The following is a 16,032-nucleotide window of genomic DNA, read 5'->3' on the forward strand; positions in this document are numbered from 1 at the left end:
AGACTTTAAATCGAGTGATCGGTCTAAATGGCAGCTATATCCAAATCTTGACCGACCTGGATCAAATTGAAGAGGGATGTCGAAGGCCCTAACACAACTCACTGTCCCAAATTTCGTAGACATCGGACAATAAAAGCTTCTTGAATGACCCCAAAACCTTAAATCGAGAGATCGGTTAATATGGCAGCTATATCCAAATCTGGACCGATCTGGGCCAAATTGCAGAAGGTTTTCGAGCGCCTGAACACAACTCACTGTCCTAAACTGCCCACTATATTAGTATTAGCATCTATTAGCCAATATCTCTCAACGTTATAGTTCCCAATCTTCTCTTTTTGAAAACTCTGAGCGTTGGTGCCATATTCTTTGCTTTAGCTCCATTTTCTACCAAAACCCATTACAGCTGCTTACAATGATAGTAATTGCTTTCCATGACCTAGCCCTAATATCTATGTCGGTGGCATAAGCGGGTGGCATGTGTTCTTTTGTGAAGAAAATATCGTATATCCTTATCCAGCCGGATATTAAGGAGGTGGCACAATTAACTGTCTCCTGGTCCATAACCTTGTTTGTTCCATAGCAGATTGGAGAGGTTTTTTCTAGTTTTCTTTACAAAAGCGATCGTAAATGAAAGTCTCCATGGGTTCATATCAATGCACAAGACATAATGTCTTCATACTGTCCTACCTGCCGTGGACGTTACAAATATGTCTATGTTCATTCACGACATGCCGCCATTGTAAGTCAGATAATCAATTTTTGGGTATCATTTGCATAGATTTGCCCCTGTTTCATTTACAAAAAGCGCAAAATTCCCGGGTGTTTTGCTGGACAGGTAATTGAACTTCACATATAACATTTTGGAGAGGGCAAGAAAGACAAATCTTCTATAATTTGGTCCAGATTTGGATATAGCTGTCATATAGACCGATCTCTTGATTAAAGGTTTTGGGCCCAAAAAAGGCGCATTTATTGTTCGATTACGATGAAATTTGGGACAGTGAGTTGCGTTAGGCCCTTCAACATCCTTTTTCAATTTGGCTCAGATCGGTCCAGATTTTGATATAGCTGCCATATAGACCGATCTCTCGATTTATGATTTTGGCCCCATAAAAGTCGCATTTATAATCCGATTTTGCCGAGATTTGGGACAGTAACTTATGTTAGGATTTTCCACATCCGTGTCGTATATAGTTCAGGTCGGTCTGTACCTGTATATAGCTACCAAAAAGACCAATATTTCTATCTACAAAATTGAACAATAACTTTTACTTATTAGACCACTCAATGTTCGTCCCGAATTTGATCCAAATCGGACCATATTTCGATAAGTTGCTATGGGGGCACTAATTATGCACTTTTCAGAAGATTATGACGAAAGGTGGTTTACATATATACCCGAGGTTATGAGTATTCCAAGATCGGCACGGCCGAACTTAACGCCTTTTTACTTGTTTCGTAATACACTTTAAGTTTCTTGCAGTTAGAAATCAAATTGTGTTCATTAGTGTAATAATTTGGTACGCATCTGCAGTTTTTTTCAAAATATGTTCACCACATTTTAGGTCCAAAGTTCGTGTAAACAAAATGAAGAAAATTTTTTTTTCCAAATCACTAAGTATTTCACCCATGCAATATTCCGCCCAAAATGTATACAAATTATTGCCTATGTTCGAATGGCAAAGTAAAATATATGACCATATAATATATGTATTCTAGTATTTATGATATTGTGGTTCTAATCGGCAAAAAGTTAGCTATTACACTCCACAGCCAACAGTTAACCACCATTTGTGGAGTGCATCGTCGTTCAGTCTGTAGTGAACGAATTGGTTGTGGTGAATGGTGGAAAGCCAAGCCATGACGGCCGGTGAAAGCACATTTGTTTTATGCTGGGGTTGTTTTTGCCTACAGGGTATCTTGAAATATTAAAAAAATGTTCTATTACAATGCTGGTCATAGGTTTTTTATACCCATTAAATTGTCATATTCCACAAAAATTCAACTATATTCGCTTGTCTGTCCATCTGCCAATTATAAAAAAATGTGTCCCCCCACTATCTTGATGCAATGTTCGTGAGAAAACTCTGTTCCATCAATTCGAAAACTTAACAATCCGTATAAAAATTCTAAACACTTCAAGTACAGATTCAAATACCAAGGGAACTTAAAAAGTTTGTAGTGTTTGTTATACCAACATGGATTCATTTCCACTACCGATACTAAAACCTTCACATTTCCTTCTTAAAAATAATCTATTGTGCTAACTTGAATCTCTGCATATCAAATATTCCATTCTATAAAACTAAGATTTTCTAAAGCCCATTTAGTACTCACACTCGATGAGTGAGATAAAAAAGCGTGTGAATTATTTCAGAAAATTAATTATGTAAAAATTAAGTAAACACACATTTGTTGTGAGCCCTGGCGTTTAGCCTAAAGTGAATAAGCAAATAAACGAATGAAGACAAGTCATTGTATTCTTGTCTTTGCTCGTTCAATGATGAAGATGATGTGGTAAATACCTTGCATGAGGAGAGTACAGCAAAGACTTAAGCTGAAGCGCCAGAGTTAACAAAGCGCCTACAGTGGCATTGGCGGTAGCTGAACCAACATCAGTCATAAGTCATTTATACGAGAAACTGAAGGCACAGTGTTCCGAATAGCAATAACTCGACACCTTTAACGGTGGTCTATATGGAATAGACCACCTTAAACGGTGGTCTATATGGAATAGACCACCTTTAATGGTGGTCTATATGGAATAGACCACCTTTAACGGTGGTCTATATGGAATAGACCACCTTTAACGGTGGTCTATATGGAATGGACCACCTTTAACGGTGGTCCATATGGAATACCCCACCTTTAATGGTGGTATATATGGAATAGACCACCTTTAACGCTGGTCTATATGGAATAGACCACCTGTATCGGTCTATATGGAATAGGGTGGTCTATTCCATATAGACCAGCGTTAAAGGTGGTCTATTCCATATGGACCACCATTAAAGGTGGGGTATTCCATATGGACCACCGTTAAAGGTGGTCTATTCCATATAGACCACCGTTAAAGGTGGTCTATTCCATATAGACCACCGTTAAAGGTGGTCTATTCCATATAGACCACCGTTAAAGGTGGTCTATTCCATATAGACCACCGTTTAAAGGTGGTCTATTCCATATAGACCACCGTTAAGGGTGGTCTATTCCATATAGACCAGCGTTAAAGGTGGTCTATTCCATATAGACCACCGTTACAGGTGGTCTATTCCATATAGACCACCGATACAGGTGGTCTATTCCATATAGACCACCGATACAGGTGGTGTATTCCATATAGACCACCGTTAAAGGTGGTCTATTCCATATAGACCACCGTTAAAGGTGGTCTATTCCATATAGACCACCGTTAAAGGTGGTCTATTCCATATAGACCACCGTTAAAGGTGGTCTATTCCATATAGACCACCGTTAAAGGTGGTCTATTCCATATAGACCACCGTTAAAGGTGGTCTATTCCATATAGACCACCGTTAAAGGTGGTCTATTCCATATAGACCACCGTTAAAGGTGGTCTATTCCATATAGACCACCGTTACAGGTGGTCTATTCCATATAGACCACCGATACAGGTGGTGTATTCCATATAGACCACCGTTAAAGGTGGTCTATTCCATATAGACCACCATTAAAGGTGGTGTATTCCATATAGACCACCGATACAGGTGGTCTATTCCATATAGACCACCAAAACAGGTGGACTGTTCCATATAGACTACCGTTACAGGTGGTCTATTCCATATAGACCACCGATACAGGTGGTCTATTCCATATAGACCACCGTTAAAGGTGGTCTATTCCATATAGACCACCATTAAAAGTGGTGTATTCTATATAGACCACCATATAGACCACCTTTAACGGTGGTCTATATGGAATAGACCACCTTAAACGGTGGTCTGTATGGAATAGACCACCTTTATCGGTGGTCTATATGGAATAGACCACCTTTAACGGTGGTCTATATAGAATAGACCACCTTTAACGGTGGTCTATATAGAATAGACCACCTTTAACGGTGGCCTATATGGAACAGGACACCTTTAACGGTGGTCTATATGGAATAGACCACCTTTAACGGTGGTCTATACGGAATAGACCACCTTTAACGGTGGTCTATATGGAATAGACCACCTTTAACGGTGGTCTATATGGAATAGACCACCTTTAACGGTGGTCTATATGGAATAGACCACCTTTAACGGTGGTCTATACGGAATAGACCACCTTTAACGGTGGTCTATATGGAATAAACCACCTTTAACGGTGGTCTATATGGAATAGACCACCTTTAACGGTGGTCTATATGGAATAGACCACCTTTAACGGTGGTCTGTATGGAATAGACCACCTTTAACGGTGGTCTATATGGAATAGACCACCTTTAACGGTGGTCTATATGGAATAGACCACCTTTAACGGTGGTCTATATGGAATAGACCACCTTTAACGGTGGTCTATATGGAATAGACCACCTTTAACGGTGGTCTATATGGAATAGACCACCTTTAACGGTGGTCTATATGGAATAGACCACCTTTAACGGTGGTCTATATGGAATAAACCACCTTTAACGGTGGTCTATATGGAATAGACCACCTTTAACGGTGGTCTATATGGAATAGACCACCTTTAACGGTGGTCTATATGGAATAGACCACCTTTAACGGTGGTCTATATGGAATAGACCACCTTTAACGGTGGTCTATATGGAATAGACCACCTTTAACGGTGGTCTATATGGAATAGACCACCTTTAACGGTGGTCTATATGAATAGACCACCTTTAACGGTGGTCTATATGGAATAGACCACCTTTAACGGTGGTCTGTATGGAATAGACCACCTTTAACGGTGGTCTGTATGGAATAGACCACCTTTAACGGTGGTCTATATGGAATAGACCACCTTTAACGGTGGTCTATATAGAATAGACCACCTTTAACGGTGGCCTATATGGAACAGGACACCTTTAACGGTGGTCTATATGGAATAGACCACCTTTAACGGTGGTCTATACGGAATAGACCACCTTTAACGGTGGTCTATATGGAATAGACCACCTTTAACGGTGGTCTATATGGAATAGACCACCTTTAACGGTGGTCTATATGGAATAGACCACCTTTAACGGTGGTCTATATGGAATAGACCACCTTTAACGGTGGTCTATATGAAATAGATCACCTTTAACGGTGGTCTATATGGAATAGACCACCTTTAACGGTGGTCTATATGGAATAGACCACCTTTAACGGTGGTCTATATGGAATAGACCACCTTTAACGGTGGTCTATATGGAATAGACCACCTTTAACGGTGGTCTATATGGAAGAGAACACCTTTAACGGTGGTCTATATGGAAGAGACCACCTTTAACGGTGGTCTATATGGAATAGACCACCTTTAACGGTGGTCTATATGGAATAGACCACCTTTAACGGTGGTCTATATGGAATAGACCACCTTTAACGGTGGTCTATATGGAATAGACCACCTTTAACGGTGGTCTATATGGAATAGACCACCTTTAACGGTGGTCTATATGGAATAGACCACCTTTAACGGTGGTCTATATGGAATAGACCACCTTTAACGGTGGTCTATATGGAATAGACCACCTTTAACGGTGGTCTATATGGAATAGACCACCTTTAACGGTGGTCTATATGGAATAGACCACCTTTAACGGTGGTCTATATGGAATAGACCACCTTTAACGGTGGTCTATATGGAATAGACCACCTTTAACGGTGGTCTATATGGAATAGACCACCTTTAACGGTGGTCTATATGGAATAGACCACGTTTAACGGTGGTCTATATGGAATAGACCACCTTTAACGGTGGTCTATATGGAATAGACCACCTTTAACGGTGGTCTATATGGAATAGACCACCTTTAATGTTAAATAGACCACCTTTAACGGTGGTCTATATGGAATAGACCACCTTTAACGGTGGTCTATATGGAATGGACCACCTTTAACGGTGGTCTATATGGAATAGACCACCTTTAACGGTGGTCTATATGAAATAGACCACCTTTAACGGTGGTCTATATGGAATAGACCACCTTTAACGGTGGTCTATATGGAATAGACCACATTTAACGGTGGTCTATATGGAATAGACCACCTTTAACGGTCGTCTATATGGAATAGACCACCTTTAACGGTCGTCTATATGGAAAAGACCACCTTTAACGGTCGTCTATATGGAATAGACCACCTTTAACGGTGGTCTATATGGAATAGACCACCTTTAACGGTGGTCTATATGGAATAGACCACCTTTAACGGTGGTCTATATGGAATAGACCACCTTTAACGGTGGTCTATATGGAATAGACCACCTTTAACGGTGGTCTATATGGAATAGACCACCTTTAACGGTGGTCTATATGGAATAGACCACCTTTAACGGTGGTCTATATGGAATAGGCCACCTTTAACGGTGGTCTATATTTAATAGACCACCTTTAACGGTGGTCTATATGAAATAGATCACCTTTAACGGTGGTCTATATGGAATAGACCACCTTTAACGCTGGTCTATATGGAATAGACCACCCTTAACGGTGGTCTATATGGAATAGACCACCTTTAACGGTGGTCTATATGGAATAGACCACCTTTAACGGTGGTCTATATGGAATAGACCACCTTTAACGGTGGTCTATATGGAATAGACCACCTTTAACGGTGGTCTATATGGAATAGACCACCTTTAACGGTGGTCTATATGGAATAGACCACCTTTAACGGTGGTCTATATGGAATAGACCAACTTTAACGGTGGTCTATATGGAATAGACCACCTTTAACGGTGGTCTATATGGAATAGACCACCTTTAACGGTGGTCTATATGGAATAGACCACCTTTAACGGTGGTCTATATGGAATAGACCACCTTTAACGGTGGTCTATATGGAATAGACCACCTTTAACGGTGGTCTATATGGAATAGACCACCTTTAACGGTGGTCTATATGGAATAGACCACCTTTAACGGTGGTCTATATGGAATAGACCACCTTTAACGGTGGTCTATATGGAATAGACCACCTTTAACGGTGGTCTATATGGAATAGACCACCTTTAACGGTGGTCTATATGGAATAGACCACCTTTAACGGTGGTCTATACGGAATAGACCACCTTTAACGGTGGTCTATATAGAATAGGCCACCTTTAACGGTGGTCTATATGGAATAGACCACCTTTAACGGTGGTCTATATGGAATAGACCACCTTTAACGGTGGTCTATATGGAATAGACCACCTTTAACGGTGGTCTATATGGAATAGACCACCTTTAACGGTGGTCTATATGGAATAGACCACCTGTAATGGTGGTCTATATGGAATAGACCACGTTTAACGGTGGTCTATATGGAATAGACCACGTTTAACGGTGGTCTATATCGAATAGACCACCTTTAACGGTGGTCTATATGGAATAGACCACCTTTAACGGTGGTCTATATGGAATAGACCACCTTTAACGGTGGTCTATATGGAATAGACCACCTTTAACGGTGGTCTATATGGAATAGACCACCTTTAACGGTGGTCTATATGGAATAGACCACCTTTAACGGTGGTCTATATGGAATAGACCACCTTTAATGGTGGTCTATATGGAATAGACCACCTTTTATGATAGTCTATATGGAATAGACCACCTTCAATGGTGGTCTATATGGAATAGACCACCTTTAATGGTGGTCTATATGGAATAGACCACGTTTAACGGTGGTCTATATGGAATAGACCACGTTTAACGGTGGTCTATATCGAATAGACCACCTTTAACGGTGGTCTATATGGAATAGACCACCTTTAACGGTGGTCTATATGGAATAGACCACCTTTAACGGTGGTCTATATGGAATAGATCACCTTTAACGGTGGTCTATATGGAATAGACCACCTTTAATGGTGGTCTATATGGAATAGACCACGTTTAACGGTGGTCTATATGGAATAGACCACCTTTAACGGTGGTCTATATGGAATAGTCCACCTTTAACGGTGGTCTATGTGGAATAGACCACCTTTAACGGTGGTCTATATGGAATAGACCACCTTTAACGGTGGTCTATATGGAATAGACCACCTTTAACGGTGGTCTATATGGTCTATTCCATATTGACCCCCGTTAAAGGTGGTCTATTTCATATAGACCACCGTTAAAGGTGGTCTATTCCATATAGACCACCGTTAAAGGTGGTCTATTCCATATAGACCACGGTGGTCTATATGGAATAGACCACCGTGGAATAGACCACCATATAGACCACGGTGGTCTATATGGAATAGACCACTTTTAACGGTGGTCTATATGGAATAGACCACCTTTAACGGTGGTCTATATGGAATAGACCACCTTTAACGGTGGTCTATATGGAATAGACCACCTTTAACGGTGGTCTATATGGAATAGACCACCTTTAACGGTGGTCTATATGGAATAGACCACCTTTAACGGTGGTCTATATGGAATAGACCACCTTTAACGGTGGTCTATATGGAATAGACCACCTTTAACGGTGGTCTATATGGAATAGACCACCTTTAACGGTGGTCTATATGGAATAGACCACCTTTAACGGTGGTCTATATGGAATAGACCACCTTTAACGGTGGTCTATATGGAATAGACCACCTTTAACGGTGGTCTATATGGAATAGACCACCTTTAACGGTGGTCTATATGGAAAAGACCACCTTTAACGGTGGTCTATATGGAATAGACCACCTTTAACGGTGGTCTATATGGAATAGACCACCTTTAACGGTGGTCTATATGGAATAGACCACCTTTAACGGTGGTCTATATGGAATAGACCACCTTAAACGGTGGTCTATATGGAATAGACCACCTTTAACGGTGGTCTATATGGAATAGACCACCTTTAACGGTGGTCTATATGGAATAGACTACCTTTAACGGTGGTCTATATGGAATAGACCACCTTTAACGGTAGTCTATGTGGAATAGACCACCTTTAACGGTAGTCTATGTGGAATAGACCACCTTTAACGGTGGTCTATATGGAATAGACCACCTTTAACGTTAAATAGACCACCTTTAACGGTGGTCTATATGGAATAGACCACCTTTAACGGTGGTCTATATGGAATAGACCACCTTTAACGGTGGTCTATATGGAATAGACCACCTTTAACGGTGGTCTATATGGAATAGACCACCTTTAACGGTGGTCTATATGGAATAGACCACCTTTAACGGTGGTCTATATGGAATAGACCACCTTTAACGATGGTCTATATGGAATAGACCACCTTTAACGGTGGTCTATATGGAATAGACCACCTTTAACGGTGGTCTATATGGAATAGACCACCTTTAACGGTGGTCTATATGGAATAGACCACCTTTAACGGTGGTCTATATGGAATAGACCACCTTTAACGGTGGTCTATATGGAATAGACCACCTTTAACGGTGGTCTATATGGAATAGACCACCTTTAACGGTGGTCTATATGGAATAGACCACCTTTAACGGTGGTCTATATGGAATAGACCACCTTTAACGGTGGTCTCTATGGGATAGACCACCTTTAACGGTGGTCTATATGAAATAGACCACCTTTAACGGTGGTCTATATGAAATAGACCACATTTAACGGTGGTCTATACGAAATAGACCACCTTTAACGGTGGTCTATATGAAATAGATCACCTTTAACGGTGGTCTATATGGAATAGACCACCTTTAACGGTGGTCTATATGGAATAGACCACCTTTAACGGTGGTCTATATGGAATAGACCACCTTTAACGGTGGTCTATATGGAATAGACCACCTTTAACGGTGGTCTATATGGAATAGACCACCTTTAACGGTGGTCTATATGGAATAGACCACCTTTAAGGGTGGTCTATATGGAATAGACCACCTTTAACGGTTGTCTATATGGAATAGACCACCTTTAACGGTGGTCTATATGGAATAGACCACCTTTAACGGTGGTCTATATGGTATGGACCACCTTTAACGGTAGTCCATATGGATCTTTGTTAATATTTGTTACTCTTTTAAATTTTTGTTTTTAGAAACGTGCCACTGTTTTTATCTCCAACCATTCATTTAGGTTTTCACTTGACGTTGTAGGCTGTAGTTTGGAATGTTTGCATAGCACTGCATTGTTTGCAGTTGGTAGGGTTCTCCTGGTTGCTGCTGCAGTTGCTGTTTTTGTGTCGGTTTTAGCCACAAGTGATCACCACCTCTAGAGTTAAGATCCTTTAATTTGCATAATTCTCAGAAATGACAGCTAAGCATCCATAAGACTTTTCTTTCTTTTGGGATTTGCTGCTGCCATGACATTTTCAAACTTTGATTATTTGAAATGTAAACAAGTCACAAGCCACAAGATACACATTGCTGCACGTCAGTAGTTTGTAGGAACTCACAAGATAACACACAGCATTTCAACAAACAATTCTTTTCATAACTCATCAATATCGGCAAGCCAACTAAACTAAGCCAGACCCTTGGCCATTGTCAGTCTATGAAGGGAATTTCTGAGCTCTATGTAAACCAACGACATTATAATCAATAATCACCGTGTGCAAATAAGGAACAGTCATCACTTTGCCTGTAGGGGCTATTAGTTGTGATTGGTGAGCACACTACTATCGGTTGTAGCAAACGAATATTGGAAGGACAGTAGGAAGATGAAAGGACAGTAGGAAGATGAAAGGACAGAAGGAAGATGAAAGGACAGTATGAAGATGAAAGGACAGTAGGAAGATGAAAGGACAGTAGGAAGATGAAAGGACAGTAGGAAGATGAAAGGACAGTAAGAAGATGAAAGGACAGTAGGAAGATGAAAGGACAGTAGGAAGATGAAAGGACAGTAGGAAGATAAAAGGACAGTAGGAAGATGAAAGGACAGTAGGAAGATGAATGGACAGTAGGAAGATGAAAGGACAGTAGGAAGATGAAAGGACAGTAAGAAGATGAAAGGACAGTAGGAAGATGAAAGTACAGTAGGAAGATGAAAGGACAGTAGGAAGATGGCTTCACTCTTTCTGTTGCTTGCTGCCTTGAAGATGTTTTGTCTCTTTGCTGGTTGAGGGGCTAGTATCAGGTATGGACAAAGTTAACTTTTGAAGGTGTTATAAGTCCAAAGTGGAACTCCCATCTGATTGTCTCTGCTTGCGACAAGAGTAACCACCAAAGTATATTGAAGTTTTTCAGCCTAACCAAACTCTAGAACTCTTCAAGTTTAGATTGGGTGACATAGTTTGGATGGGTTCATCTCTCATTCTTGGACCATTGGCCCTTATCTCTAAGATTTAGCTTACATCTCTCTAAAGGCCTATCCATACATTCAAGTTTGGCTAAGTTATATGATCGAAATATGATTAGAAAATCTCCTACTTGTACATTTGGTTTATTTGCAAAATGCGAATGTGCCACATTGGTGCTTATAAACTATTCTTCTCTTTGAATTTTATGTCTCAAAATGTGTAGTAAAATGTTCGGAAATTCCAGAAAAAAACCGATGTGATAAGGAAGTTGTTTTCTGCAACACAAATCACATACAAATTATTCACATAAAGGCTATGGAAGCTGTGATTGCAATTCAGTTCACTTCAGTATCGAAGCAGTCACAATGATGAAAGCATTTCTGTTTAAAATAATTTTTATTTTGACATTTTATAAAGTGAATGGCCACAACTGGCATACTACCGAAGATGACAATAAGTTCTACATAGAAACTGAAATGAAGGTAGTGGTGTTTCTGTATGAAATTCATTTAATACACAAGTGTTTACTTGCAGTACAATTGGTTTGAAGCTTTTGCTGAATGTAATCGTCTTAAGATGTCTTTGATGGCAGTTGATTCGAAACATAAACAAGAACTGCTGAAAGAAGTAACCGAATCAATAGCTGGTAAGTTCAAGTATGGAGATATGGAGTTATGGAGATCATTGGATTTTTTGTAAAATAGATGTCCATAGCCAATAATAAGCCATATATTCTTTCAATATCTCAATCAGATGAACCTAAACTCTGGTTAGGAGGACATGATAACGCCGTTAGCAGACGTTTTGAATGGATATCTACCGGCGAAATATTTCGCTACAGCAATTGGCACAAAAACGAACCAAACAACAATGCTGAGAATTGTGTTATGACCTTTGATCGTACTCTACAATGGAATGATGCTCCCTGTTCTACTAAATTGGGTTTTGTTTGCGAAGCAAATCCCATGCTATTGGAAAAGGCTGCCGAGTTGAAAACTCTTAAGGATGTCTTAGAATCTGAAATTAAAATTTTGACGGAGCAGTCGGGAAATTTAATCAAATCATTAGAAACTCAACTTCAAGAAAAAGAGACAGAGCTCATTATGCTAAGGGCATCCCTTCAAATACAAGGCGAAGAAATAAAGCAAATGAAAAAGAACTTGGATCAATCTGGGTTCGTTGTCAGTGATATACCCACATTATATGAAACTTCCTCCCATGACCATATAGAAGATGTAAACGCCGAAAACGTTCCAGTTATTAGTTATAAAGATGTAAAGGTCCCAAATGTTCTTCCTGATAAAGTTGAAAACTGTGAGAATGTTTCTCATGCTGTTAATGCGGCTCTGTTGAAGGTAGCCAATGAAGATTTGCTGAACCAAAAGAAGGCCAATGAGTTGTTGGCAAAACAATATTTTGCTGTTATAATGAAATCTTATGAGGCATTTGCCAATAGAAAGTAATAAAATTTGAAAATCCCTATGGCAATTAAATAAACTGTAGTAGTGACATATTTTTAAACGATAAATGATTAAATTACCATCCATTACCATGATTTAATTACCACCATATACTAATTTCGTAATTCTGTTTGTAAATCCTCGATATAATCGTCTAAGACCCCATCTTATATAAAAAAATTCAATTTGTGTTTGTTTGTATGTTTGTTTGTTTGTTTGTGGGCTTGTAAATTTGTTTGTTCCGTATAGACTCAAAAACGGCTGAACCGATTTCTTTAAAATTTTCACAGATTGTGGGAAGTGGTCCGGAAGGAGGAAAAGGCTATATAATTTTTTGATATCTCAAGGGGGCGGACCCTCCTCCTTACCCCAAAAGTACCACCCAAAAATAAAAGTGAACTGATCTGGGCAATATGGGACTCAAATGAAAGGTATTCAAGAGTAGAGTACGAATTCCATATTAAAAATTGGATCCAAGTATTTGGGGGGCCGCCCCGACCCCAAAACCCCTCAAAATAGGTATATTGGACGATAATGACAATATGGGACTCGAATGAAAGGTATTCGGGAGTAGATTACGAATATGGTCCAGAGGAAGCAATAGGCCATGTAATTTGTTGATGTTTGAAGGGGGCGGACCCTGTCCCGTTACCCCAAAAATACCACCCAAAATCACAAGTGGACCGATAAAAATAATATGGATATCAAATGAAAGGTATTGGAGAGTAGAATATGAATTTGGTATTAGAAATTGGTTCCAAGTACCCAGGAAGTCGCCCTCATCCCAAAATGTCTATGTCCACGGCAGGTAGGACTGAATGAAGATATTATGTCTTGTGTATTGATTTGACCCCATAGAGACTTTCATTAACGATATCGCTTTGTAAAGAAAACTAGAAAAAACCTCTCCAATCAGTTCAATTCAAAACGAGGTTATGGACAAGGAGACAACTAATTGTGCCACCTCCTTAATATTCCGCTGAATAAGGTTATACGATGTTCTCTTCATAAAGAATTTATGTTTGTTTGTTTGTTCCGTATAGACTCAAAAACGGCTGAACCAATTTCCTTGACTTTTTCACAGACAGTGTAAGTTGGTCTGGAAGGAAACACAGGCTATATAATTTTTTGATATCGGGAGGGGGGCGGACCCTCCCCCTTACCCCAAAAGTACTACCTAAAACAAAAAGCGACCAACCGGGACAATATGGGATTGAAATGAAAGGTATTCAAGAATAGATTACTAAGTTAATATCAAAAATTGAGGCCAAGTAACTGGGGGGCCGTCCCAACCCCAAAACATCATAAATAGGTTTATTGAGCGATCGACTCAAATGAAAGGTATTCGGGAGTAGATTACGAATATTACCAGGAAAAATTAATAAGCTTTATAATTTATTCATATCAGGGCTCGATCTTCCCCGTTACCCCCAAAACACCGCCCAAATTCAAAAGTGGACCGATAAGTATAGTATGGAAAAAATTGACCAAGTATCTAGTAGGTCAACCTAACCCCAAAACTTCTAAAAGCAGACAATTTGAACATCCATATCAATATGGGGCTTAAATGAAAGGTATGCGGGAGTAGATTACGAGTCTGGCATACAAAATCAGATCATCAGAAATTTAGGGTGTCACCCACCCCGCCAAAAACTCCCCAAATGGGCATATGACCCATCGTGACTATATGGGACTCGGTTTGTTTGTTTGTTCCGTAGAATCAACAGGCAAAAACGTGCTAAGTTCGGCCGGGCCGAATCTTATACACCCTCCACCTTGGATCGCATTTGTCGAGTTCTTTTCCCTGCATCCTTCTTAGGCAAAAAAAAAAGGATAAAAGAAAAAATTTGCTCTGCTATTAGAGCGATATCAAGATATGGTCCGGTTCGGACCACAATTAAATTATATGTTGGAGACCTTGGAGGCTCAAGAAGTCAAGGCCCAAGATCGGTTTATATGGCTGCTATATCAGGTTATGGACCGATTTGAACCATATTTGCACAGTTGTTGGATATCATAACAAAACACGTCGTGCAAAACTTCATTCTAATCGGATAAGAATTGCGCCCTCTAGAGGCTTAAGAAGTCAAGACCCAAGATCGGTTTATATGGCAGCTATATCAGGTTATAGACCGGTTTGGGCCATACTTGGCACAGTTGTTGGATATCCCTAAAGACAAAATTTCCATGAAATTTTCTCTAAAGACAAAATTTCCATGAAATTTTCTCTAAAGACAAAATTTCCATGAAATTTTCTCTAAAGACAAAATTTCCATGAAATTTTCTCTAAAGACAAAATTTCCATGAAATTTTCTCTAAAGACAAAATTTCCATGAAATTTTCTCTAAAGACAAAATTTCCATGAAATTTTCTCTAAAGACAAAATTTCCATGAAATTTTCTCTAAAGACAAAATTTCCATGAAATTTTCTCTAAAGACAAAATTTCCATGAAATTTTCTCTAAGGACAAAATTTCCATGAAAATTTCTCAAAAGACAAAATTTCCATGAAATTTTCTCTAAAGACAAAATTTCCATGAAATTTTCTCTAAAGACAAAATTTCCATGAAATTTTCTCTAAAGACAAAATTTCCATGAAATTTTCTCTAAAGACAAAATTTCCATGAAATTTTCTCTAAAGACAAAATTTCCATGAAATTTTCTCTAAAGACAAAATTTCCATGAAATTTTCTCTAAAGACAAAATTTCCATGAAATTTTCTCTAAAGACAAAATTTCCATGAAAATTTCTCTAAAGACAAAATTTTCATGAAAATTTCTCTAAAGACAAAATTTTCATGAAATTTTCTCTAAAGAAAAAATTTCCAAGTCGTTATATTTTTGAAAAATTTATCTCAAGAGACAAAATTCTAAAAAATTTTCAATAAGAACACAAATTCACAGAAAATTTGTTCTTAAACTCTTCTTAAAACTACAGTGTAGGAGAAATTTATGAGTTTTCAATTGTTTTTCAGTTTAATAGAAATTTCAATTGATAGGCTGTTGGAAAACCCCCAACCATTTATTGTTAATACGTCATTCCATATGGCAAATGCGGAAGTACTTTATTATAAAAAAATTATCGATTTTTATATGGATCGCTTCAAAACCGCAAGTGAATTTGAAAATGCGCTGCATTTTTGCTTTAGTAATGTGATTTCATTGCTTAAACGATGTTGAATCAAGTCATACTCTGCGCATCGGTTGCGTTGCTTGTATTAT

At 38.9% G+C, this 16,032-nt stretch overlaps 3 protein-coding genes across 3 annotated transcripts in view; all 3 read left to right on the forward strand.

Moving 5' to 3' along the window:
- The window catches only part of LOC106088715 (protein decapentaplegic), a 332,467-nt gene that overhangs the window by 70,670 nt on the left and 245,765 nt on the right, over nucleotides 1-16,032 (forward strand). The gene's annotated exons all lie outside the window — the stretch shown is intronic.
- LOC106088710 (uncharacterized) lies at nucleotides 11,667-13,013 on the forward strand. The gene is made up of 3 exons (XM_013254362.2): nucleotides 11,667-11,834; nucleotides 11,887-11,998; nucleotides 12,106-13,013. The coding sequence occupies exons 1-3, from the start codon at nucleotides 11,718-11,720 to the stop codon at nucleotides 12,813-12,815; spliced, it is 939 nt and encodes a 312-aa protein (XP_013109816.2). The 5' UTR covers nucleotides 11,667-11,717; the 3' UTR covers nucleotides 12,816-13,013.
- LOC106088711 (lectin subunit alpha) overlaps nucleotides 15,949-16,032 on the forward strand; it is a 1,101-nt gene continuing 1,017 nt past the window's right edge. The window contains exon 1 of the mRNA XM_013254363.2: nucleotides 15,949-16,032. This exon is cut by the window's right edge and continues 71 nt beyond it. Within this exon, the coding sequence (XP_013109817.1) occupies nucleotides 15,984-16,032 (49 nt within the window). The 5' untranslated portion in view covers nucleotides 15,949-15,983.

The sequence above is a fragment of the Stomoxys calcitrans genome, chromosome 3, assembly GCF_963082655.1.
Source record: "Stomoxys calcitrans chromosome 3, idStoCalc2.1, whole genome shotgun sequence".
NCBI classification, from domain to species: domain Eukaryota; kingdom Metazoa; phylum Arthropoda; class Insecta; order Diptera; family Muscidae; genus Stomoxys; species Stomoxys calcitrans.

Bases quoted from the DNA above. Each gene is read 5' to 3' on its own strand.
- LOC106088710 (XM_013254362.2), top strand. From the start codon at position 11,718: ATGATGAAAGCATTTCTGTTTAAAATAATTTTTATTTTGACATTTTAT. The intron at 11,835-11,886 runs GTAGTGGTGTTT...GTTTACTTGCAG, and splicing joins ACATAGAAACTGAAATGAAG to TACAATTGGTTTGAAGCTTT. The intron at 11,999-12,105 runs GTAAGTTCAAGT...TATCTCAATCAG, and splicing joins AGTAACCGAATCAATAGCTG to ATGAACCTAAACTCTGGTTA.